This window comes from Ovis aries, chromosome 8, assembly GCF_016772045.2.
Source record: "Ovis aries strain OAR_USU_Benz2616 breed Rambouillet chromosome 8, ARS-UI_Ramb_v3.0, whole genome shotgun sequence".
NCBI classification, from domain to species: domain Eukaryota; kingdom Metazoa; phylum Chordata; class Mammalia; order Artiodactyla; family Bovidae; genus Ovis; species Ovis aries.
Genome location: NC_056061.1, coordinates 31,031,804 through 31,058,403, shown reverse-complemented (window position 1 = coordinate 31,058,403; position 26,600 = coordinate 31,031,804). Strand labels below are relative to the sequence as shown.

The 26,600-nt window shown below is 37.8% G+C and overlaps 1 protein-coding gene across 18 annotated transcripts in view; it reads right to left on the bottom strand.

Annotated features, from left to right (window-relative positions):
* ATG5 (autophagy related 5) overlaps positions 1 to 26,600 on the bottom strand; it is a 179,489-nt gene that overhangs the window by 20,396 nt on the left and 132,493 nt on the right. For 10 of the 18 annotated variants that reach the window (XM_060419537.1, XM_060419533.1, XM_060419531.1 and 7 more), the window contains 2 exons: positions 25,928 to 26,045; positions 8,112 to 10,355 (listed from right to left, as the gene is read on the bottom strand). In XM_060419537.1, coding sequence (XP_060275520.1) covers positions 10,219 to 10,355; positions 25,928 to 26,045 — 255 coding nt within the window. In that variant the 3' untranslated portion in view covers positions 8,112 to 10,218. Of the gene's footprint in view, positions 1 to 8,111; positions 10,555 to 17,062; positions 17,181 to 25,927; positions 26,046 to 26,600 lie in introns of those variants that run through there. The other 8 variants (XM_042253358.2, XM_042253357.2, XM_012182698.5 and 5 more) reach the window with 3 other exon arrangements.

Sequence of the window (26,600 nt, the reverse complement as noted above, 5' to 3'; positions counted from 1 at the left end):
CATTTATGTATTTGTACATAGCCTCTGATATGCTGCACTCTGCTAGGCGTCAGTGAACCAAGACCCATTCCTACCCTCATGGCGCTTATGGCCTGTCAGGTAACACAGATGTGGAGCCATGAATGCAAGCGCGATAAACACTGAGGAAATGTGAAGAGTGATTATTCAGGGGCAGGAATAACGAGATCTAGCTGGGAAGTAGAATTGCCATTTAAAATGTAAGATGTCCAGTTAGAGTTGAATTTCAGTGAAACAAATAAAACTTTTTAGTATAAGCATGCCCCATAAATAACATGGGATATAGTTATACTAGATACTAATATTTATATGGGATTTACCTGATATTCAGCTCTAACTGGACATCTTATATTTATCGACCACATCTAGCAACCCTACCAGGAAGGGACTGGACAGTTGGGAGAGGAGTCCTGAGGAACCGAGAGAAAGGATGAGTCGGAATTAGCAAAGAGGGTGGTGGGAGAGGACGTCCCAGGGAGAAGGGATAGTTGCACTAAGTGTTTATGGTGACAGAGAGCTTCATGCTTTTGAGAGCCTGAAAGAGGTGCAGCACAGTTGGATCATGAAGAAAAGGAAGAGCATCAGGGAAAAAATCTTGAAAAGCCTGTATATGGTTAGGATTTTGAAGTCCCCTAAAGATAACAGGAAGTCATTTCAAGATCTCAAGCAGAGGAGAAAATGGACCTAAAATGCTTCTGTACCAATGCCAATGTCAGGGGAAGGGGGTGTCCCCGCAACACCAATAAGCACTTTTCTGGATACCAGCACAGTGTCCTACAATTCAACTCAATTCTGACAGCATCTGCCCAGACGCGGCATCATCGTCCACAGCTTCAGGGGTTAGTTCCACAAGACTGCTTCCCTCCCCGCTGCCACACTTCAGACACCAACTCCAAGCCCAGGTTGCTGCCTGGTTTCTGGCCAACCAGCAGTACATCAGGGGGTCTCATGACTCCCTCTTCTTTTAATTCACTGCAACAGCTCACAACATTCAAAAGAGTAATATTTTGTTTTCTACATTACCAGTTTATTATAAAATGATATAACTAAGGAACAGTCAAATAAAAATACACAGGGCAAGGTATGTGGGAAGGGGTGCCATTCTCCCCAAATGTCCATGAATTCACCCACCAGGAAGCTCTCAGAAGCTTTTGGTTTTTTACGAAGCCTTCATTAACTACACATAATTGATTAAGGCACTAACCAATGGTGACTGATTCAATCTCCAGCCTCTCTTCCCCTCCCTGGAGGTCAAGGCCAGGTAACATTGAGAATTTCAAACCTCTAATCACATGACTGGTTCTCCCGGCAACCAACCCCCATCCTTGGATGTGGTTCAAACGTCAACTATAACGTGAGGAAAGACATCTTGATTGGGCTCATCACTAGGAAATTCTCCGTTTTAGGAGCTCTGGGCTGGAAAGGGGACAAAGACCAAGCATATAGTTCTTATTATAAACCACAGTATCACAGGACCTGAGCTGAAGCTTTAAGTGATCTTTCTGGCTGCAAGATGGAGAAAGGAATCGCAGAGGCTGCAGTGGATGCGGGAACTTTATTCCTGAGGTTACTGTGATAGTCAAAGAGCTGTTAGTAACTCAGTCATTGGTCTTTCTCCACTGGTCTCCTAGACTAAGACTGTACTAAACGTCTACAAGATGGCTGACCTGAGTCATCACCTCACAAGCTTGCTTTACACATATGATCTAACTGCTAAGGACATTTAGTGGTTCTTAGTGCACACCAAACAGAATCTCATCTCCTCAGCCAGGTGCTCGGGGCTCTCTATCATCTTGCCAGAATAGACCTTTTCTGTTTTATCTTTCCTTCTCCCCTGCAAGTGACTAAGCGCTGGGCTTTTATCCATACGGCTCTATCTGGCTGTGACTCACTCTCTTCCCTTCCTTCACTCCCCAATTACTTGAAGACAGAATTTCCCTTTCTTCAAGCTCCAGCTCAAAAGCCTTCTTCAGTGAGGCTTTTCCTAACTTACTCAGAAGCTGTAGAAATTTATACATTCAATAAATATTTAATAAGGCCCTGCCATGTGTCAAAGGTATGACTCTGACATAAAGCTGGTTCCAGTTGATACTTTCACGTTATCAGTATCACTGGTAACTTTCTCTGTTACACTCAAATGTCAGTATCATTATGGTACATCAGAGACACCAGGAGAAGTGAACATTTCGTATTACATGATACTTAATTTTAAAACCATGACCAAAGGAGCTATAGAAATATGAGCACTAAGATGACCAAACTCTTAAGGGAGGCCTGGTTGAGACAGCCTAGCCAGAGAAAGGCCGTAGTCAGGGCATGGAATTTTTCCCTAGGCCTGCATGCAACAGATCAAATACAGGTTATAGAGGTATGACCTGTTAGAGGAATGAGGATGAACAGAAGAATGTCCCTGCCCTCACGGAACTTACATTCTGCTCTGCAACCAAAAGTAAGCCAAGGCACCTGCAGTAAGTGGGTGAGAGGCCCACTAGAATGGGCCCACTAGGCCCATTCTGCCTGGGTTTAAATCCTGGCTTGACCACCCACCTCACGATGCTAGTAGAGAAACTTAATTGTCCTGTGCCTCAGTTTCCCTATGGGGATAGTATCAGTAACTATCTCATATAGCTCTAAAATGAAATGAGTTAACGCTTGAAAAGCACTTAGAATAGGGCCTGGGACACTGTAATAAATACTCAAAAACTGTTAGCTACATAGCCATGTACAACAGGGAGTCCCCAGAGGGAGAATTATCTTGGTGTATTTAAAGGAAATGGTGGGGAAGAAGATCAGTGCAGAAATAGTAAAGTAGTGGGGGCAGAGAGTGATGAGGCCAGAAGCAGGGACCAGATTAAGCAGAACCTCATAAATTCAGACCTATTTTGATGGGCTAGACAGTGGAATGTTTTGATCAAAGGACTGCCATGATGTCACATGCTTTAAGGAGAGACCAGAGGAGAGGCTACAGTTAAGTAGTCTAGTGAGACAATGGTTGCTTAGACCTAGGTAGAAACAGTGGAAGTGGTAAAATATACATATATATATATATTCTGGGCATATTTTAAGGTAGAATCATTATGACTTGTTGATAGACTTAGGGATGTGAAGAAAGGAATTAAAGATTACTAGGTTAGGAATAAAAGATACTAGGCTTTGGGGCTGGGTAGCATTTACTAAGATGGGAAAGAGTGAGAGAGGTACTGGTATGAACAGAAAATCAAGAGTTCTACTTTGAATAAACTTTGAACTATTAGACATCGAAGAAAGATGACAAGTAGGTGGCTGGGTGTAAGTCTGGTACTCAGGAAAAGTTAAGACTGGAGAAAAACACACAATGTTAAAACCCATAAGATGAGCTCACACACTGAGTGTAGCTAGAGGAGAGGACATCAAAGCCTGAGCCCTGGAGCAATTGCAACATTTCGGAGGGAAGAAAAGAATCAAGAGAGAAAACCAAGAAAGGGGCTGAGGGAGAAGGGAAACCAGGAGGGTGTGGTGTCCAGTGAAGAAAGTGTTTCAAGAATGAAGGTGTGATCAACTGTCAAATGCTTCTGAGAGGTCAAGCAAGATACCATCTAGTTCCCTCAAAGTAAATCATTTTCTCAGCTCCATTTCCCCACAGTGGTTTGTTTGTACTTTTCTCACTGCAATATCCAACTGTCATGTTACAGTTACTCTTCCTCTTACAGAGCTTCCTTAAGGTCAGAGACCACGCCTTCTTCCCCTCAAAACACCCACCATCCTACTCAACAAATTTTTGAATAAATGAATCATGTAGGATTCTATATAATCTGGGAGAACATGCCTAGCACACAGTTAGCAATCAGAGTTGGCTTTACTAAGCTATCCTAAGTGCTCTAAGACTAACGTATGGGCTTTGTTCTGCCTAGAAAATGAAGAGGTCTGCAATGCATCTGAGTTGATCTATGGCCAACTATAGAAGGAAAAGAGGGTATCAGAGGATGAGATGGCTGGATGGCATCACCGATGCAATGGACATGAACGTGGGTGAACTTCAGGAAATGGTGAGGGACAGAGAGCCCTGGCGTGCTACAGTCCATGGGGTCACAAAGAGTTGGACACGACTGGGCGACTGAAAACACAAAAGACCACAACCTATCTGGCATTTCTACTTTTTTACTTGAATGTTTAATGCATGGTACTATCCAAAAGGGACATAAGGTTTACCTGATTTGCTTAAATACATTCCTCCCCAACCCCTGCCCCAACCTGGCTAGACCTCATCTAAAGTTGGCTCCAGTTGATACCGTCACAGTATCAGCATCATCAGTAACTTTTTCTGTCACACTTGAATGTCCGCATTACTATGGTACATCAGAATCATCAGGATACGCTGACACTTTGTGTGTGTGCTTAGTTGCTCAGTCATATCCAACTCTTTGCGACCCCATGAACTTTAGCCTGCCAGGCTCCTCTCTCTGTCCATGGGCATTCTCCAGGCAAGAACACTAGAGAGGGCTGCCATGCCCTCTTCTAGGGGATATTCCCAACCCAGGGATCGAAACCAGGTTTCCTGCACTGCAGGCAGATTCTTTACTATCTGAGCCACCAGGGATTACATGATAATTAACTTCAAAACCATGACAGAAGGAGCTAGGAATGAATGAATTTTTAAGGAAGGCATGGTTGAGATGGTCTACCCAGAAAAAGGCCAGTAGTCAGGGCATGATATTTTCCTTTAGGCCTGCACACAACAGATCGGATACAAGTCACGTGTCTCTGTAAAAGAAAGCTAAAATCCAACAGTTGTGAGTAACAAGAATATCAATACACAAATTACAGATTTAAGCTTTCAGCAATGTAACTTCCTTGGAAAATGTGCACTAGACAACACACAAAACCACTCACCACATCCCAAACAGAAATGAGAAATGCTTGCCACGGGTGCCAGCGCCACAGAGAACCACCCACCTACAAAGCTGGCCTCTCCACTTCTAGCTCTAGTGATTATCTTCCTAGAATGCCACGTTTCGGCTCCGTGGCTCTTCTGGCTACCTTCATGGGGGCTCCCAGAGAGCAATTCTTCACCCCTGACTCCTGCTTACTCTCATACCTAAACATCTACCACTTGCCTGGTTTTTATGTTTGGATGGAAATCTTGTAAAGAGAGCTTCTGGTTCCCAGCCCTTTCACTAAATCTTACTCTGAATGTGCTGTCAAATTATGGCACTGCTGAGCACCCAGACTGTCCGCCCGGTATTACCATGACAAATTCTAACCTACTGCATTTCTTGCACATAGCCTGGCATATATTACTCATTACACACTCGGTGAATAAATTTCAAGGAGGAACACAGCTAGAGGATGGAATGAACAGGCTCAAGATATTTTGTTTGGAATCAGAAGCTAAGAGCTACTTTCAAACAGAGTGTCAGAAGAGCAGAGATAAGCCTTATGCTCTAAACTCCAGGTTACTAGTATCTAACAATTTAATGTAGCATTTCCCAAACTAGAGTTCAATGTAATGTGGTACTAGTGGGTAGGGCTTTCCTGGTGGCTCAGCAGCAAAGAATCTACTTGCTAATGCAGGAGATGTGGGTTCCATCCCTGGATTGGGAGCATTCCCTGGAGTAGGAAATGACAACCCACTCCACTCTTCTGGCCTGGGAAATCCCAAGGACAGAGAAGCCTGGCGTCCATGGGGTTGCAAAGAGTCGAACATGACTTAGCTACTAAGCAACAACAAAACTAGGGGAAAAATCCCTATAATTAAGAAAATTTCAGAAATGCGCGATCAAATAGGTCTCTTAACTTTAGAACTTCTTGAAGCTTAATGTATCAATATGCTTTGGGATCTAAAGGGGAGGTATACTGCACAGCCTTTTCCAAACTTTTATTCAACAGGTATGTAGTACAGTCCACCAAGTTTCAGGCACAGTAGTAGGTCCTAGAATACAATCCTGAGCCAAACAGATCCACTCTCTGCTCTTATGGAGTCTGCTCAGTGTGAGAAACAAACTACGCAAATACTGACCGTAAACCACAGTAAACGTTATGAAGTATTCATCAGTATTTTCTAACACATGAAGAAGACACCTCTTCTACTTGAACACCAAATATTTCTCTTAAAGCTTTTCCATGAACACGGTTCTAAGAGTCTAGCTCAGCGTGAACAACCCTGCTCACAGATCTAACACATTTCCCTTGCTAAAAATGTATTACATTTTCAGAAGTAAGGTCAACAGGCAAAAGCAAGACACAAACCACTCATTTATGAAAAGGCCAGAATTAATAAATACCTCCAGATGCTGGATGAGAATAGCTCCAGCTTTAGGGGCTGCTTAAATTAGAGTGATGTTGAAACAGAAGATCTGTGCTGTGGTCTACACTACGACTAGAATGAATGTGGACTGACGCAAGGATCCGATCCACGGCGGTTCCTACTGAAAGTGGCCAATTTGAGTAAGCAACTCTTCACCAGTGCTGCAAACCTGCACCCACTGCACTCTGTATACTGATTTCTGAACAACAAGGTCCTTTCTATTTTTACAGCCGGTATTTTTAACAGGAAAATATAACACCAATTTTAAAGTATCATTAAATAATCCTGTTGTTTTTCTTTTTTATACATAGCTGCAAAGCACTAAGTATGTGCAAGACACTCCACTAACAATCATGGAAGACAAAGAGGAAAAAGCCTGGTTGTGGTTTATTCACCCTCCTGATGGGGGTGGAGAAGCTACAGAGGGAAAGCCAAATTCATCACTTTTAGAACAATCAACTGGTATGTCAAAATCATGCTGACATTTTTAAATCTTCAAATTTATCTCATTGGTGATCATTCCAACATTCTGTCAATAAACAAGAATAGTTAAGTATTTAAAATGTTTAATACTTAATGAAACACCTCAAGGATCTAAAAACAGAGTCCTTTTTCACTGTATGCTTCCTGTGTTGTGACTACCAGATTCCACAGTAGCATTACATTTGCCACAATGAGTGTGGAGAATTAAATCTGTAATTCATACAAGAGAATGTAAAGGATTCTTTCATCAAAGAAATCTATCTGGTAAATGAATTTTTATTACAAAAGTATCATTTCATCCCAAATTACATGAAAAGAAGCATAACCCCCTTCTCTCCAACAGCCATGCAGGTAATTTTTAATACTTCCAGACCAAGAGACAATTATATTTAAAAAAATACTTAAGTGGATGACGGAACTCAAGAGATAGGTTAAGTATTTTGACTGATTCCACTCCAGTGACTGACCATGCATTGAATGGACTATAAATGTTGTCATACTTGATTTTTTTCCTAACAAACCCCAAGGTGCTATACTTCTATTTCAACTGTGTTGGCACATCTAAAAGGAAAGTCAACTTACCTCAGACCTAAATATCAACAGTATGATAAGTAAAACATGAGAACATCACTCTTTGGCATGACCCATGTAAACCACATTTCTGAAAATTGAAAGAAAATAAAATGTTATACCTTATATAGCCTACAATATATAAAGATATCCTAGAAAGGTAATCATTAAAAGTTAACGTCACTCAATATCAATTCTTGTATACTGTTTTCTTAGCAAACCATCAATTTCCACCTAGTTTCCAGTGAATGGGGAGATAAACATAACAGGAATAGTTCACTCCTGGGTTCACATCAGACTGACTGGAATTATGTTCTAAACATCACTATTCTATAAAGACTGGTAGGTCAGTTTTGACCATAAGCAGGCTATTTTGGGTCTCCAGATACATAATAGTCCTTATCAATCCATTCTATCCATGAACTTGGGTCATCCAAGTGAAAAGCAACATAACGAAGGATGAAATCATTTTTTTAGGCTGAATTTAGTCCTTCCTAGTTAAACAATGACAGTCACTTAAGAACATATTTTCCTTTTCTTAGGATGCTCGCTACCAAGGATGAGTTAAACACGTATATTGAGATTTGTGCCCCTCTCCAGTTTTCGATCATATGTTCTCCTTTATCCCTCCTATCTTTTCTTTAAGAAACTTTTATAACAGGAACAAGGAAAAGGAAACTTTAATGATTTCCTCAACAGGTAATTTGATTTATATAAATTCCATTTCCAACTTCCAGAAATAAAGACAGACACAAAATTAATTTAATTTTTTAATAAACCATAAAATTTAAATATTCAAATAAAAAGAAACAAAAATAGATATTTAAGCCCAGCACTAATTTCTGTTTTTATTCTTTCTCTGGGAATCATGGAGGCTTGACTTACCTGGGACTAGAGTAGAGTAATACAGTTATGATGCTGGTGTAGTATGAACAAGTAAGTAAAAAAATGAGAAAAGCCTTGGTAAAATTTACTTTCAGATCTGGAAGTAAAGGTTAGTAGCTCACTTGAATCCCCTGCAGAGACCTTCCATGGGTCTTGTCTGTGGAAAACTACTATGCTTACTGCTTGCTCTTACCACACTTATCTTCGTCACAGCTTAGCACTCCTGGCATTTTGATCCTTTTGCTCACTGAAGCCCACATCAGTCTGTCAAAACATCAAGGGGGAAAATCCCCAAACTGAATAGATGAATAAACACTTTTAATGTGAACAATCATATTCAGACCAACTTCTTTTGAAAAAAAAAAAAAATACAAGTCAGTGGGTTTTTTTTAAATCCTTAAGTAACTCAAATATTACTATTTTTTCTGCCTTACTAAAATGGCACTTTTCATTTTATTGACATTAGCCAATTATTTGCTACTCGCTTCTATTTTTCTCTGATCACAATGCTACCCTATGTTTTTCTTTTTGATTGAGACCTATACTTTCCATTCCAGAATATTTGATCTTTGACTAACTTTGTCTCATTCTGTGAATGTCTGCTACTGATTAGTGAAAAAATATCACAAAAGGGAAAAAGGAAGCAGTGAGCACTAGTAGGATCTCACTTCAGCATTTGTATAATTTTTTTTAATGAAAAAAATATTTATTTTTATTTTGGAATCTAAAACCATTATTGTATGATACTGTCTTTTAGAATATTTAGGTTGACATTCAATATGAACGGCAAATTAGCTCACAAGAAACAAAGTGTAATGCACAAATTATGTTCAGCTGGTAGAAACCCAGCAGCATGGTAATAAAGTGCAGCAAAAATTTCCTTATTTGAATAACAACTCCAGCAACCTCTGAATATTTTTGGTAACATTAAGGAAAAGCTACTGCAGTCTGGAGATTGGTAATCTTCATACTTCAAAGACAGGCTACCAGGGACCACAGTGAAATATTAGACCTGAGGTCAATGAAAAACACTAATTTGAAAAGGAATAGGTTTTCCCCCCAAAATGCAAAAGTATACAGATGCTTAAGATACTATGATTTGACAGATTTACAATGATAAAACAGCAATGATAAATGGTAACATTACTTCAGTACTTTTAGTGTAAAGAACACAGATTTTAAAAATCGGCAGCAAGAAATTCTGACAGCTCCTGAGACAAGTTATCCTATGCCCGACACCCATCTCATGCCAATGATGACCAGTCTGAAGGGTAACACACAGAATAAAAACAGGGATCTACTGTAGGTGAGTGAGAAAGTACTGGAAAAGTGACAAAATTGTATGTTATTAAATGACAAAACATATTTTGAGGCTTTATTTAAAAATCTCTCACTGTTCATTATCAAAGTTACAAGATTGCATACCGGAGGACAGACTGTAAACATAGGAAATTTTCATTAAGGAAAGATGGGTTTACTGTAATTTGATCTTTTACAAAAAATTACTGAAAGTTATTGATAACAGAATTTCTCTTTTACTTTCTTAAGTCTAATTCTCTTGAAAATTAAACCAATGTTTCCACTCCCTCGAGCTAAAGTTCAACCATGGTCACCTTAGGAAATACCCTTGTTTATTTGTTAATCAGAAATACAAATTGAGTGGCACATATTTCCATTTTCTTCTTAGGCCGAAGGTTTCGGCTTCATTATATTTTACAAGAAAACAGAAGACTTGCAGTGGTCCTGTAAAGTCTTTCATGTCGAAGCTGAGGTTTAATGACGGCAGTGGAGTAAAGCAGTGGTGATGCAAAGTAAGACCAGCCCTAGTGCCCTTATCTGACATGGAATCTTTTTCCTGTTTGGCTTGCAGCAGTGTTTCTGGTCAGGGTGCCTCCACCAAACCTGATTGAAGCAGAAGGGTGACATGCTCTGGTAAATCCTATTTCAGGGTGATTCCACTCAGGAAAATGGTTGATCCTTCAATCTGTTGGTTGCGGGATGATGCTAATATGAAGAAAATTATCCGGGTAGCTCAGATGTTCACTCAGCCACTGCAAAGGTGTTTCCAACATTGGTTCAATTCCATGAATCATTACTTGGTTCTTTTTTTCCCCATCTATTCCAAGAAAGAAATCCAACAATAATCGATGAGTCAAAACAGCTGAAGAAAAAATAATCTGCTGCCTTTGAAAATCCTCAGTGAATCAAATGGATTTTACTGCTTTAACAGGTAAAACCTGGTCTGTTTCCTGAGCAGGAAGTGTGGACATGGAGAAAGTTCAAATGTTGCAATATGTATCACCCAAAACAGAAACCTGAGGGTTACAATGAATTCTGATAAAAATTCTGTTGCTATATGTGAAAGTATTCATTCTTTCTTAATTACTGTGCTTACCTAAGATTGACGTTAATGAAACCATAGTGGAGAAAACAGCCCATTGTACCCACTGATCAAAATTTATTTTAGTTATACATAAAAACTGTACTATTAAAAATGACAGGTGTATGAAGTAGGTCAATACATATTTAAAACATACAAAGCAGAAATGTGTCTAGAAGTCATCAAAAATAAGATCAGGTTTTTTTAAGATCAGTGTTTAAGAAGATGTTTAATGAACAGTTGGGAGCTGTAAGTTAATTTTCAGTAAAGCTGTTCAAATATGCATGAGAAAATTTTAGAGACTATTAGGAGAGTTAAAATTTTAATGAGAAAGAACTAGGAGTCTGACTCAGGGATTTCTGTTTCGGAATCATGAAATCTGATTGATTTTTGTTGATGTCCATTCATTAATTAAAACATTGCTGCAATTCACACTTTTTCCTAAGTTCAAATTTTGTTAAAAATTGAAGATTAGCTTTGTGTCTTTTATGATTTTGGTATAAATCATTGACAATCTTTAAAGAAAACGAAGCATGCTTGGTTGCTACAGAAAAACACAGAAAGTAAAAAACAAACAAACAAACTTTTTTTGGGGAAAAAAAAACAAAATAAAACAAAACACAGAACCTTCAAGAAACTGTATCACTCTGTTAGCACAATTCTTGGATTGTCTCTTTAAGTCTCTTCAACCTGCAACATCTAAATCTCTCAGCTTCCTGGACACAGAAGACAACAAGGAAAACAAGGAATTCATGGAACTGTATGAGAGGGAAATACCCCCTTTTCCCCCCTTCTTCTCTGTTCAAAATGACTTTTGCATCCCTAGTGCTCTAATGTCTAGGCAAAATGGGCTGATGATGTATGGTGATAATGGTGTGGCTGGCACCTGAAACAAGAGACCCTTTTAAAGAAATATTTAAACTTCCTGCTAGAGGCAGCACAGTCCTGGGAGGTGACAGTCAACAGACTGACAAGGAGAAGACAAAAAACCACCAGAGAACTGCTAGAAGAATGCCAAAACTAAAGTTCCAACAAACATGCCATCAGCCCCAGAGATGACCGAATGAACGTCCCCAGAAAATGTCGTAGCTTAAACAATTCTGGAAAAGGCTTATAATACTACTAACCTAAAAAAAGTGCTTTCATTGTTTTGATTTGTCCACCGATCTCTGCTGCATCTATACATACTTACACAGTTGTGATCACAGTATTAATACAATGATTGGTTTTCATAATGATGTGAATCATTTATAACCAAACGATTAAGCTATATACAGAATACTAAAGAAAGCTCGGTATTAGTACTTTGAGAAGATTTTAAAATGTTGATACTCAAATTGGATAAACCCTCAACTATCTGGAATGATTCATTCTTTGTAAGTTCTAGATTGCCAAGGTTTTACTGTATTAAATCTTTCTTAGAATATTTAAAAACATTTCCGGTGCAGTTCTCTTTATAGTCTTATTATATATTTCTTTGAAATATCTTAATATTCTCAGAATCTTCTTCCTACTTAGCACTGAGTCAAAAAAATGAAAGAGCAGTGGTGTAAAAGTTCTTTATCTATAAAGTTCTTCCTTAAGCAGTGTCATCTTTGGATAGTATGGAATAGAGCTGAATATCCAGAATACTGTGCCTATACCAGTACGTAAACGTGCGAGCAAATGCAATAAGACGCACAGCATGTCTGAAAGGGAAAAGACTCACACATGGAGTCACAGAAAAGGACACACGGAGTCTAAGAACGGTACAGCAGAAGCTGGAGAACATAAGCACAATTCACTCTGTAAAACAAACCCAACAAATCACATTATCAGAAACCTGAATAGGCAGCACTGATTCTCGGGTTTAAACTGAGACCACTTTTAATCTGGAACATGAAAGTATCACTGAACATGGACAACTAAGGAAGTGGTCCAGGACTGTCATATCCTTCAACACAACAGCTTAAGATTTTACATATGTAATTTGGACATGGCCTACATTTGTCCTACTACTTCACCTGTGTACATTTATCTTTCTGGTTTTCTGACTTCCTCTGATAACATAACTGTCACCAGAAACACTGGAATGGGACAGTAGTGCGCTTGGAACTATGAAGTAAAGTTTCTCTCTTATGTATCACTGCAGGCTCGTGCCCAGCATGGTGCCTGACAATAAATGTCTTCAGGGCTTAGATCATTTTGCTGCTGGTTAAATTTGAAAATAGTGTCTAGTGGCTACCACTGCTATGGAGAATAAGAGCTTGACTGAAAGACTGCTTTGGTTATTAAAACAACAAAAAGTCAGAATGCTTCTGAATGAGCCAAGATGTATATATGCCATCACCAAAATTCATGTTACCATAAATAACAACAAGCACAACAGCATATTTTGGCAATATCAGAACTAGCAAAACAAAGCAGTGAAAAATTAGCAGATTCTTTTTCCCCTAACAGAAAGGAAACGCTTGATGATACTGCTACTAAAGTAAATCATGTTTTTGGTAAATATATCTTTGTGTTTCAAAATGGGAATCTAGAATTTAATACTTGGGAATAAAAAATATAGCACTACAAAGTAAATGACTCAGGAGAAAAATGTTACTCCACATCTCACCCACTCAGATTTCTAAAAACGTTAGTCTGATGCTTTAAAGTAGGCAAACGTTTGACACAGTAATCAAGTGAACTCGTTCTATGTGAAATCCTCTCATACACGGCACTTTTGAGGGGTAACTTTGTATTTGGATATAATGTCAAACTTAGAGAAAAGTTGCAAGAACAGCACGAGGACTTTCTCTTCACCCAGAGTCATCAATTGTTTACATTTTGCCCCATTTGCTTTATCATTTTATGTATATATAATTAATTTCTGAATCATTTGAGAATAAATTAGAAACACTGAGTCCTTTACCTTTAATTATTTCAGTGTATACTTTATAATAAAAATATTCTTTTATATAATCATAGCACAGTTATAAAAATTAAAATATTAACACTGACACTATACTATTATGTAATCACTTCAGAAGTTATTAACTATCCTAATTATTTTTTCTCCAGTCTAGGATCCGGTACAGGAATCATACATTGCATTTAATTTTCAGGTCTCTATACTCTCCTTTAACTTGGACAGCTCTTGGCCTTTCTTTGCACTTCCTAACCTTGACAATTTTGAAGAATACATGTCGTTATTCTATAGAATCTCCACAGAGCAATTAAAAAAACTTTTAATACATGTTGTACATATAAGAACAGTCATTCATAAATACTTTGAGTTTGTGAATTAAGGAAAAGGACAAAAAAATGTCAGAGACAAGCATTTTCTTTGGAGAGAATAGTAATTAAATTCACGTTAAGAGTTAGATGTTAAATCTAAAGAGATCATATATCTATAAAGAGACTATCACAATAAAATTTCATTTCTTATACTCATCTTACTTATAAGCCCAAGTATTATCAGACTCAACTCCATAGGTCAGTCTGTAGACCACTGTTCTAAAACAGAGGACTGGTAACATGTCTTCCAGTTCTAGTACATGAGTCTTTTATGGCTAAAAAGCAAAATATTTCTTTTTGAGTTTAAATCAGCATAATATACTAGGTTTTGAATTCGAAGGCAAATCACTCAACCTTCTGAGTCCCAGTTTCCTCCTCCTACAGTGTAGATAAAGAATTCTCATCTCTGGGGTTGCATAGAGGATCAAAGGGGATATCCAAATAAACCACTTAGCACAGGGCTGGGACACAGTAGGTATTCAATAAAGTGAGTGATATACCAAAAGTTATATGAAAACTGTGGATTCAATTAAGTCACTGGCATGCAAAGGGCTGTGAGAATGTGGCCTCATGTTAATATACACTCTGCATTACTCAGCCTCATTATTATGCAGTGTGGCACAGATTTTATGAATGTGTTAAGGAAAAAAAGAAAGAGATGGCAACAACAAAAACCCAAAGACTCAATCATTATGCAAACAACAAAATGAAATTTTAAAAATTCCTTAAGCACTCTAAGCACTCTGGATTAATCTAGTAATGCTCCCTACTTGTATATTCAGCAAAGCACAGTGTAGCCTGGAAAAATCAAATAAGCCCTACTGTACTATGGTAAAGTTACTTAATAAACTTCAGATATGGTTCTCAGTTTATTTTAAAGATGAAAAATTCAAGGAGGGAAAACAAAAAACCTTCGAAAATCTTTGCTACACAAGCTAAAGTATACCATTATTAGAGAACTTGAGTACGTGATGAATCTGCCTTTTAAAGATTTCTGTTAGCAATGGCTTGGGCTTCCCAGGTGGCACAGTGGTAAAGAATCTGCCTGCTAATGCAAGAGATTCAAGAGCCATGGGTGCAATCCCTGAGTCAGGAAGATCCCCTGGAGAAGGAAATGGCCACCCACTCCACTCCAGTATTCTTGCCTGGAAAATTCCATGGACAAAGAAGCCTGGTGGGCTACAGTCCACAGGGTCACAGTCAGACACAACTGAGCACGCATGCAAAGCAAATTAGCAACGGCTCACAGCCTTCCCCATCCAAATCTGGTTTTTAGCCATTACTTTTAAGCCAATTATCAACAAGGAATATGACCTAAATGTCTTTAAAAACAGGGTATGTGAGATTCTAGAAAGATGCATGAGTTTCACTCTTACTGTTAATATGTGTAACTAAATATGTGAAACTTCTGAATTTAAAGGAAGCTAGAGAAATGGATGATGTATCTTTTAAGGGAAAGTGCTTTTAATCAGAAAATTTCAGATTAGTAACTTGTTTTTTAGCTCACACTTATGAATATGGAGTAACAGAAATTTAAGACCAGCGATTGTAACCACTGTGTTTAGATCTGTGGCTTCACATATATATTTTATAGTTCAGCAGAAAATGCCTCAATTTGCTATCTTGGAATGTGTGTGATGCTGAAATGTAAGACTTCTGAAAAATACTTGATCATTCTGAAAAACAAAGAGACGAGCTTTTTAACTGCCACTATTCTGAACAATTTTGTTCTGTCTGACAAATTCTTTAACCTCTGATACGTTCATTAGTAAAACACCAACTAATTGAATCCATCGACATGAAAAACCACAGGCTGAAATCTGAAATGCATACATCATGCTGAAGGATTCTGACTCAGCCTCAGCGGTAATAGTCAGTGAGGTCAGGTCAAAGAGGGTTAAACCAAGCCAGGATATAGCCAAAGGAATACATCAAACGCTGATTTTAAAAGGGCAATTAATCTTAGACAGAAATGCTTCCTGGGGAATGAGATCTCAATCTTAAGAGCACACTACATGACGTAGCAGTAAAAATGAACATATACAAGCTTATAGAGCTTTTATCCTATGATCACAAACAGAAGGAAAGTGCTGTTTATTAGAGAAATACAAACCCATTTAAAAATACTTACATTAACTTCTTCCGGATCTATACTCACTTAGTAGTATAGGTTTTAATGAACATATCACAGTTAATATAGATCACATATCTTTTTCCATGCATAAATTTATATATATGTTGATTATGTCTGTCCAAAATATTGCCAGAGCTTTGATTCTTAACATATTGTATAAGATTTTCAAAACATGTCTATGTTAATTCTTTCATTGCCCTGCTTATAACCTTTGTATTTCTGAGGAAGTAATAAACCAAAATTTAAATGTAAACCCCCCAAATCAGCTATTATTATAAAAAGAACATTGCATTAAGTGACTTTAAGATCATTTAAATAAACTGATTAAATGCCTCTTAATAAGATAAAAGTGTGGCATAAGTTACAAACTTAAACTTGTTCATTTCAAACCCCACCCCCCCGCCACCAAACCAAAATACAACCTTGAAAATATAGCTCAAATGTTTTTGATTTGCTTTCATAAAAGGATCCAGTAATTCTAGTTGGGTGTAATAGGGCCTATTAATATATGTCAGGTATGAATTACAGAATAGTTCAGAACTACTTGTTTTATTTAAAATATAGGCAATAATCACGCTATTTATGTATGGTCAGATTAAGGTCTCACAGGACTTGCTTTAACAAAGACATGACTTGCTTTTAATCTCCTGAATGTGCTATTGTTTTGTTAAAGAAATTTTGTTTTCTAGTACTGAAGATGTAATGTTAACTGTGCAAGAATCCGTTCCCACTTTTGAAAAAGTCAGGTAAATTCATTTAACATCTCAGGATCTAGATAAAGGAAATCAGAAGCCTCTCCTGACAGGCCCAGTAATCCTATCTTTGCTAATGGAGAATAATGAAAATAAGCAGTTAATTATTTCTTTGATTTTAGAAAAGACATATGTCAACAGACTGAGTTATTAACAGCTTTTGTACTACCAAAATTAGTTCACGGTACCCACGAACTGGGACAAACCACAGACATGCAGGGAGAATGACACAATGAGGCAAAGGGTCTGATTCAGTTTAGAATTTGATGGCATAATGATAAATTCAAGAAAATTACCAAGTTTAAGTCTCGTAAGTTTCTTCTGTCCAAAATTAAATATAGTACATCTCTGTTAATGAGGGCTACGCTTGCAGAACTTCTTGTATTACCATTGTGTGTGACGGTGCATCATTTCCTTTATATCCGGAGAGAGAAAACAGTGAAGAGCAGAGAGTGTTAGGCTGTGACTGCAGTCCAGTGACCATTCCCACGCGGCAGGCTCATGGTACCTTAGCAAGGTTACAATGGGCCTTCCACAGTTTACTTGCAATTCTTTTTTCACTCATTTAAAATCTGTTTTCATTCCAGTATCCTTTTGTACCTTCACACTGTCTGATTTAGAAAATCATTTAGTAGTAGGTTTTTCTTTTTTTTTTTTAATGGTTCTTACTCTATAAAATAGAAACAATTACCAAAACTGAAAAATGATTATTATTCTTACTTCTAAACCCTCGTCCTGATGGAGCCTGAAGGTTTCATGTCTCTGTGGCATGAACTGGCAAGTCTGAAATGCCACCTCTTTGGGCAGTCAATGTCATCATGCTGACAGAAGTGCCAATTTGAAGTTCAAACTTCAAACTGAAGGATCTGCCTCAGATGAATACTGTGAGACCTGGATGTTTCTCTTTTCTAATTGCTTTATGTATGAAAAAAGTGCTTACAAACAAAGAGTTAATTCACTTTATAAATAATCTAATCATATGATACAGAGCTAAGGAGAAAAAACATGAATACCCCATCTTTTCCTAATTTTATAGAAACTGTTCTGTGGTTTCTCATAAAGCATGTCAAAAATAAAACAGTGTAATTTTCAAGTTAGATGACCTAGATGGGGTATTGTGACACCCTAGCCTCAGTTGTTAAAATTATCTTCTAATGTCCTAACCAAGCAAATAAAAGATTAGTTCCTCAACGCTTTCTCCCACATCTCTGACCTCACTAAAAATCTGTACTTTTATAGGAGAGAAGTACAAAACTAAAGCGAGTCTTTCAGCAAAATGAAGTAGGGACGTTTTAAATCAGCATTTCAGAGTAGATGTTACCCCTCAGCAGCCTGCCCCTGGGCGAAGGATTCTATTTCAGTGGTCATGTGATACGTGTGGCCTGGTCCCTCCTTTGCAACAATTTCTGCTCATCTTTTAAGACCTGGCTCAGTCTTTACTATCCACTCCAGAATGGATAAGATAATATTCCTAATATCCTTTGCACATCTCCATTCCAGCAGGGATGCTATCTTACACATCTGAGTAACGCCAGTGTCAGAAGACAATATGATGTGAAGAAATTGCCTGATGAATAATGAAAGCTACAACATCAAAGTGAACCCAGAAGTTCAATGGAAGTTGGGAAGGGGCTCAAAGAGTAAATAAAATCCCGGGAAGCAGGGCAGAAATGGAAGGCGGCGAGAGGCAAGAAGACTGCACTTGCTCTAAGAGCGATGCTGGGAACCTGAACTCACTTCCCATCAAATGTAAGCCCTTCTCTTAACATACACTCCAGTTGTACAATGTCAAATACAAATTCAGGCTCACAACAGCCCAACTGCTACAGAGGACTAAAACAGACAGCCAAAGAAAATTTGCTGTAAGACTCAAGAAGCTCAAACCAGGGCTCCGTAACAACCTAAAGAGGTGCGAAGGGGAGGGAGGTGAGGGATGTTCAACCGGGAGGGGACGTGGGTAAACCTATGACTGATTCATGTCGATGTTTAGTAGAAACCAATAGAATACTGTAAAGCAATTATCCTTCAATAAAAAATAAATAAATAAAAAATACAACAACAACAAAGCAAGAATGGACACTTTTATTTTCATAATCCTAACTTACTAGGTTTTTATGCATTACATTAGATAACTGGGAAGTAAGGTATGTTTGGGCAAAGCCTATTAGTTTTTTGTGTTCTTAAAAGAACACAAGTTAGGATTTTTAGATTAAAAAAAAAATTTTGGTTATATTGTTTCTAATGGACAAAGAAATACTTCGCTTCAAGCCTGCTACAGAAGCTTAGCTTTCTGAGTCATTTTAACTATTGCTGACATCACAGAAAAAATTTACCTGAGTTTACCTTTGGTTATTTCCTGTTACCCTGGCTAACTTCTCAAGCCACTTGAGAAACAACAAAAAAAGAATCACATAAATCACCTCATCATTAATTGTAAGAAAAAAGACCCAAAGTATGTCTTCATGGGTATTAGTACATTCTACCTTCATATGATGAAACAAGGCAAAATTCCTTCATGCATGAATCACTTGTCATAAGGAGCAATAGACAATGGTGCCACATAACTTTTATGAAGCACTTTCTCTTTTAATCATGTGATGACAGCGAGTTCTTATCCACACACACCCAATCTTACAGTCTTTCGCTTTCAACTTAAGTTGGGTGCAGGTGTTTGAAAATGCTTCATGGCTGACAATATTACAGGTGTGCTAAACCAGACAGTAAACAGTTCTTTACTGAAAGAACGACTTGATGTTTTGAATACTTCCCATAGATCCTGAAATGACAGTTATTTTCCAAAAAGGCGACAAATGGAAGAGGCAAATAAAAGTTTCTCCAAAGATAAGATACTGGTGTGAGAAAGATGGCCTCCTCCTGGCATGAAAGGTGCCATCAAGAGGACCTCAAAAGTAGAGGCACTACTTATAGCATTTTAGTGAAGTGTGTGCATGGCCCCTGACTGACACAGCATGCAAGAGTTTGGGAAGAAGTCTGTCACACAAAGATATTCACCTAAGAGGCAAGTTTGTGGATTAAAGTTGTGAGTGTCTACCTCATTGCCCTCTCTTTAAAAAAAAGTGGGGGGGGGGGGTCATCTTGTGTATTCCTTAAGAATGGATGGGCAGGTAGGGCACGTTAGAAATTCAGGAGAGAACAGTGTTTAAAAGAATAAAAAAGCCTCACAAATGTGCGTGCCGTTCTGGTGCGGGATGGAATAACTTGTCTGTGCTGTGACCTGGGTGTGGGAATGAACAAAAACATGAAGGTGTGTTCTCAAAGCATATGACTGCTTTTCATCTACATGCTGAATGTCACAGATGTCTTTTCATAGAAAACAAAAAGAATAGCCAGAATTATACACAGAAACACTACAGCAACAGCAGAAGCTCAAGTCCCTAAGATCATACCAGCGGTAAAAGAGAGCACAGGCCATGCATGTAGGCCAGATTAGGTACTGAACACAAACCAGAAAGGGTTAAGAGAAAGTAGAGATTTCAGAATGTTATTTTAAAGTATACAAAGAAGCGAAAAGGTGAAAATGAAAATAAATGGCAGCACAGTAAAGTGAAAAAACCAATGGACCAGGAGATGGAGACTTGACTTCCAAACCTAGTTCTACAATGAAGCAGCCAAGAAACCTTGGACCAATCATCTAAAAAACTAGGAGAATGAACTAAAATAACTTTAAGTTCCAACATTTACACCATTCTTTAAAGATGTCAAATACAAAATTAACATCCAACCAATTTCTCCTGCTCTCCCTCCATTAAGCTTCTTTCATCTTCCTGTGGATTTGTTGATAACTGTGCTGTCCATTGTGAACCTTACAGTACAACAGCTTTAAGATTTTGAGTCTCATTGTGATGTTCTCACTCAATGTCAAAGATCTTATAAAGAAATATATTTACATGACACAGTGTTTTGGAAAGTAGATTGTCAAAAAAATTTAAGGAAAGTACAACAAGATAGCCATTTCAATACTAAGCTTTAGCTTAAATTTCATTTTTTCAACAATTTTAAATTTATTTTTTAATTGAAGGATAATTGCTTTACAGAATTGTGTTGTTTCTGCCAAACATCAACACGAATCAGCCATAGGTATACATATATCCCCTCCCTCTTGAATCTCCTTCCCATCTCGCTCCCCATCCCATCCCTCTAGGTTGTTACAGAGGCCGAGTTTGAGTTCCCTAAGTCATACAGCAAATTCCCACTGGCTATCTATTTTACATATGGTAATGTAAGGCATCTGGTCCCATCACTTCATGGCAAATAGATGGGGAAACAGTGGCTGACTTTATTTTTCTGGGCTCCAAAATCACCGCAGATGATGACTGCAGCCATGAAATTAAAAGACGCTTACTCCTTGGAAGGAAAGTTATGACCAACCTAGATGGCATATTCAAAAGCAGAGACATTACTTTGCCAACAAAGGTCCGTCTAGTCAAGGCTATGGTTTTCCAGTAGTCATGTATGAATGTGAGAGTTGGATTGTGAAGAAAGCTGAGCACCGAGGAATTGATGCTTTTGAACTGTGGTGTTGGAGAAGACTCTTGAGAGTCCCTTGGACTGCAATAGATCCAACCAGTCCATCTTAAAGGAGATAAGTCCTGGGTGTTCATTGGAAGGACTGATGTTGAAGTTGAAACTTCAGTACTTTGGCCACCTCATGCGAAGAGCTGACTCACTGGAAAAGACCCTGATGCTGGGAGGGACTGGGGGCAGGAGGAGAAGGGGACAACAGAGGATGAGATGGCTGGATGGCATCACGGACTCAATGGCCATGGGTCTGGGTGGACTCTGGGAGTTGGTGATGGACAGGGAGGCCTGGCGTGCTGTGGTTCACGGGGTCGCAAAGAGTCGGACACGACTAAGCAACTGAACTGAACTGAATGTAAGTCTGCATGTTACTTTCTCCATACATCCCACCCTCTCCTTCCTCCCCCACCCCTGTGGCTATAAGTCTGTTCTCTATGTCTGTGTTTCCACTGCTGTCCTGCAAATAATTTCATCAGTACCATCTTTCTAGAATCCATATATATGGCTAGTATACAACATTTGTTTTTCTCTTTCTGACTTACTTCACTCCATATAACAGGCTCTAGGTTCATCCACCGCATCAGAACTCACTGAAATGCATTCCTTTTTACGGTTGAGTAATGTTCCATCGTATAAATGTACCACAGCTTCTCTATCCACTCATCTGTCGATGGCCATCTAGGTTGCTTCCATGTTCTAGCTATCATAAATAGTGCTTCAGTGAACACTGGGGTACATGTGTCTTTTTCAATTTTGAGTTCCTCAGGGTATATGCCTACTAGTGGGATTGCTGGGTCATCTGGTGGTTTTATTCCTAGTTTTTAAAGGAATTTCCATACTGCCTTCCATAGTGGCTATATGAATTTACATTCCCCCCAACAGTGCAAAAGGGTTCCCTTTTATGCACACCCTCTCCAGTATTTATTGTTTGTAGACTTTCGGGGGATGGCCATTCTGACTGGTGTGATTTCAATTTACTCTTAATTGATAAAAGCATTTTTTAATTAAAATACTATAAAGTACTCAAAACGAGAGAAAAATATAGTGCAGAGAAGTGAATAACTGAAGGCAAATGCTTGCAGTGGGGGCAGCCTATGGATCCCATCTCTGTCAGCAATAAAAATGATTAATCTCTTAACTTCAAATGGGAAAACTAGTCTATATGCCCAAATCTTTAAGAATTTGGCAAAACTGACAATAAATAGATTAAAACACACATACACTCTTATAGTATGGAGAAAACGAACTGCAATGCTAAGATTATTCCTAAAGTTACTGGGACTATCCCAGTCTAAATTTCTACAACTTGAGTTCAACAAATAAAAACTTTAACTATCCCTGTGAGGATTTACAGGAAGATGGCAACACTGACTGTGTCCCTGGAGAGGGGAACTGAGTCAGGGTTTTATGTATAGGAGCTGAGATAGAGGCTTTTCACTAAATTCTTTTATATACTTTTGGATTTTGGAACTATATAAATGTATCATCTACTAGAAAAAAATTTTGATGATTTAACTGAACACAATATGTAAAAAACCTTAATAGGATTTCATCAAAATAAAATATTTTTTACTCTTCAAAAGAAAATGAAAAGATTAAGTCCCAGACTAGGAGAAAATAATCACAAATCATGTCTGGTAAAAGACTTAACAGGCAGAATATCTAAAATAACTCTCAGAACTCAGTAATAAGATACAATGAAAATTAAGAAAAGTATTTACACGAAACATTTCATCAACTATATCCATGAATAACAATAAGCACATGAAAATACTCAACATCAACAGTCATTAGGGAAATTTTAAAAAACATGAGCTACCACTATACAACAAACACTAGGATGGCTATAATAAGACAAGAAAAATATGTACAATGGTGAGAATGTGAAGAAACTGGAATCCCCATTCACTGTGGGCAGAACTGTAAGATGATGCAGCCACTTTGGAAAAGTTTAGCAGTTTCTTAAAAAATTAGCCATAAACCTACCATAAAACCCAGCCATTTCACTCCTAAGGATCTACTCAAGAAAATGAAAATATACGCCTGTATATGGATGTTTAGAGCAGCATTATTCATAAAAGTGAAAAGGTGGAAACTCAAACGTCTATCAACTGGTGAATAAACAAAATGTGTCATCCAACTGGAACACTCTTCAGCAATAAAAAGGAACAAACTAGTAATTTATACAATATGAATGAAACCCAAAAACATCAAATAAAAGAGAAAAACAATTGCAATTTTGTGTAACTCCCTTATGCGAAATATCCGAAGGAAGTGGATTCTAGAGAGAAAGCTGATCAACAGTTGTCTATAATCGGCAGCAGGAGCAGAAATTAGCTACAGACACACACGGGAACTTTTGAGGTGATAGAAGTATTCTAAAACTAGATTGTAGTGATGGCTTATAAATTAAATAAAAATCACTGAATGACAGAACAATTACTTAATGCAAGTTCTTACTGAAAATGAAAACTAGGTAGCAATAAAGATAGATTAGGATTCTAAGATAGTATTACAATCAACTTACTGTTAATTATGTCATGATTCAAAGATCATAATGTTTCAAGTAATGACACAAAGAATTCAGGAATTGAAATACTGAGTAAACACTTACCTAGCATTAGAGATATGAGGATGTGTATGACAGTAACAGAAACTTTGCCTAGTATAGTATTCTTCTGTGCCTAGTTGCTCAGTCGTGTCTGACTCTTTGTGACCCCATCGACTGCAGCCTGCCAGGCTTCTCTGTCCTTGGGGATTCCCCAGGCAAGAATACTGGAGTGGGGTGCCATGCCCTCCTCCAGGGGATCTTCCCAACCCAGGGATCAAACCCAGGTCACCCACGTTGCAGGTGGATTCTTTACTGCCTGAGTCACGAGGGAAGCCCAAGAATACTGGAGTGGGTAACCTATCCCTTCTCCAGAGGATCTTCCCGACCCAGGGATCAAAGCAGGATCTCCTGCATTACAGGTGGATTCTTTACCAGCTGAGCTACCAGGGAAGCTGACAAATGACATAGTAAAGGCCTTATAAACTCTTTTTCTATTTATAAATATACACATGTATTTCATACATACATACACATGAAACATGCTGCTTTTTGGTTGCACCGCATGGCCTGTAAGACCTTAGTTCCTTGACCAGGGTCTGAACCCACGCCCCCTGCAGTGGAAGCGCAGTCTTAACCACTAGATTGCCAGAGAAACTTACTCCATTTTCATAGCTTTGGGTAGTGGTCAATGATCTTTTTTATCAGTCCCTTCTGGAACTGGCTCTGGTGGTATTTAGAAGTCCCTCTTCTTCCCTCCTATTGAGCCTTTGTGTATTTTCAAAGTGCTAGATACACATAGAAATACCAGGAAAAGGAAGCATATTTGATTAACAGGCCCAACGGCACATATTCTGAGCTCTATATTCTTTGTTTAGTCTTTTAGGTTGGAATGTCAATATTCCTCCCAATCCTATTACTTCTAATTCTGAGTAGGCAAACCATTTCCATAGATACTAAATGCTTCTTGAACTATGTGATATGGTTACAAGTCATGTAAATAATACTGCCATCATCCCAACGTAGGATATATTAATAAGAAACAGCATGACCTACTGAAGTATTTCCCTTTGCATTTATTAATGCCTTACCTCTTACCATAAAAGATTTAAAGTGGTAAGTTTTTAATGTTTTTCTATATAACATATACAAGTCTAGGCAACATATTAACAAACACACCAATATGCCACTGAAATTTCTCCTACAGCACAGTAACCAACAATAAGACAAGTCACTCAGTGATAGGGTGATGGTCAAATTATGGTACATAGTTAGCAAGGGCCATGGCATTTTAAAAAATGGCTTTAGAGAATTTTTAAGAACTATCAGGTGAAAAAAGGAGGACATGTGAATTTATGCACATACACCCTCTCAAATATTCAAGTATATATCTGCATGTGTGTATCAATAGTAGTCTCTATGAGTTAGGGGTTTACACCTTTTTCCCCCTAGTTTTCCGCATTTTCCTTGTGTTTCTTATGCTGCAATTAAGCGATTTTTCCATTTTTTCTCTGCTTACAGGAAAACAATTTTAACCTAAGTTACAAAATAAGGACTATAAAATAGGACAAGTTTTTGACTAGCCTTGTGAAATGTTAAATCCTAAGAGAATAATGTTCAGTAAAACATTAAAGAGCAGCAAAAACTTCAAATAAAATATGTACCCATTACTCAATATTTTGAACTTTAAAATATCAACCAAATGTAAGACTGTTTTTAAAAAACCTCTCTTATTTCTTTAGAATGATGAAACACAACGCAAGATTAAAAATACAACGTTTACCAGAACTGAATTCACAAATGAAAAACACAGGGCCCCAAAATATAACGGGGGTGACTTCAAAACCATATTTCGGTTTGCTAAAGAGAATGAGTTTCTTATTCTGTTAGTATCAATAACTTATGAAATAGTTGAGTATTAAGCACTTCTGTTTCAAAATATTTTTCCTTACAAGATAATGAAAATATTTTACTGAAGTAACTAATAAATGTTATTTATAAATATAGAATTCTTACGTTACTTCAGTAACAAAGAGGAAAGAAAGAAATGTTTTAATGTTGTCAATTATATTACCTTCAGGAGCAACTGCAGAAGGACAGACTTCTTTGAGGAGATCTCCTAGGGTATGCAACTGTCCATCTGTAGACACAGGTCGAAAAAGCTTCTGAATGAAAGGCCGTTCAGTTGTTGTCTATTTGAGAAATCAAAAAAAGGGTCCAAACAATTAAGTCTCTATTGCTACAAGCTATGAATGAATACATTAGAAATTTAAAGGTGGCATGAGATGCCTTCTGATACAGATTCAGTGTAATCAGAAGCCTACAACATCACACATGTGGTATTATGGCTAAAAATGCTTAACACAAACCCAAGAAATCTAACCACAGGAGGCAATAAGGCAAATTCAGAACATGCAGCACTTTAAACACAGCTGACCTGGACACTTAAAAATAGTCAGAGGCAGCAAAAAAAAAGATTAAAAGGGACTGACAAGATATCACAACTAAATACAAAATATAAACTTTGAGTGAATACTGGATTGAAGAAAGGAATTTAAAAAGATCAGTTATAAAAGACATTTTTGAAATAACTGGGGAAATACCAGATGAACATTAGATAATATTAGATTAATGATAAATTTCTTAGGTGTGGTAGTGTTTATAAGGACAATATCCTTACTGTTAGGAAACTCATGATCAGGTGTTCAGGAATTAGGTACCATGATGTCTGAAACCTACAATCAAAT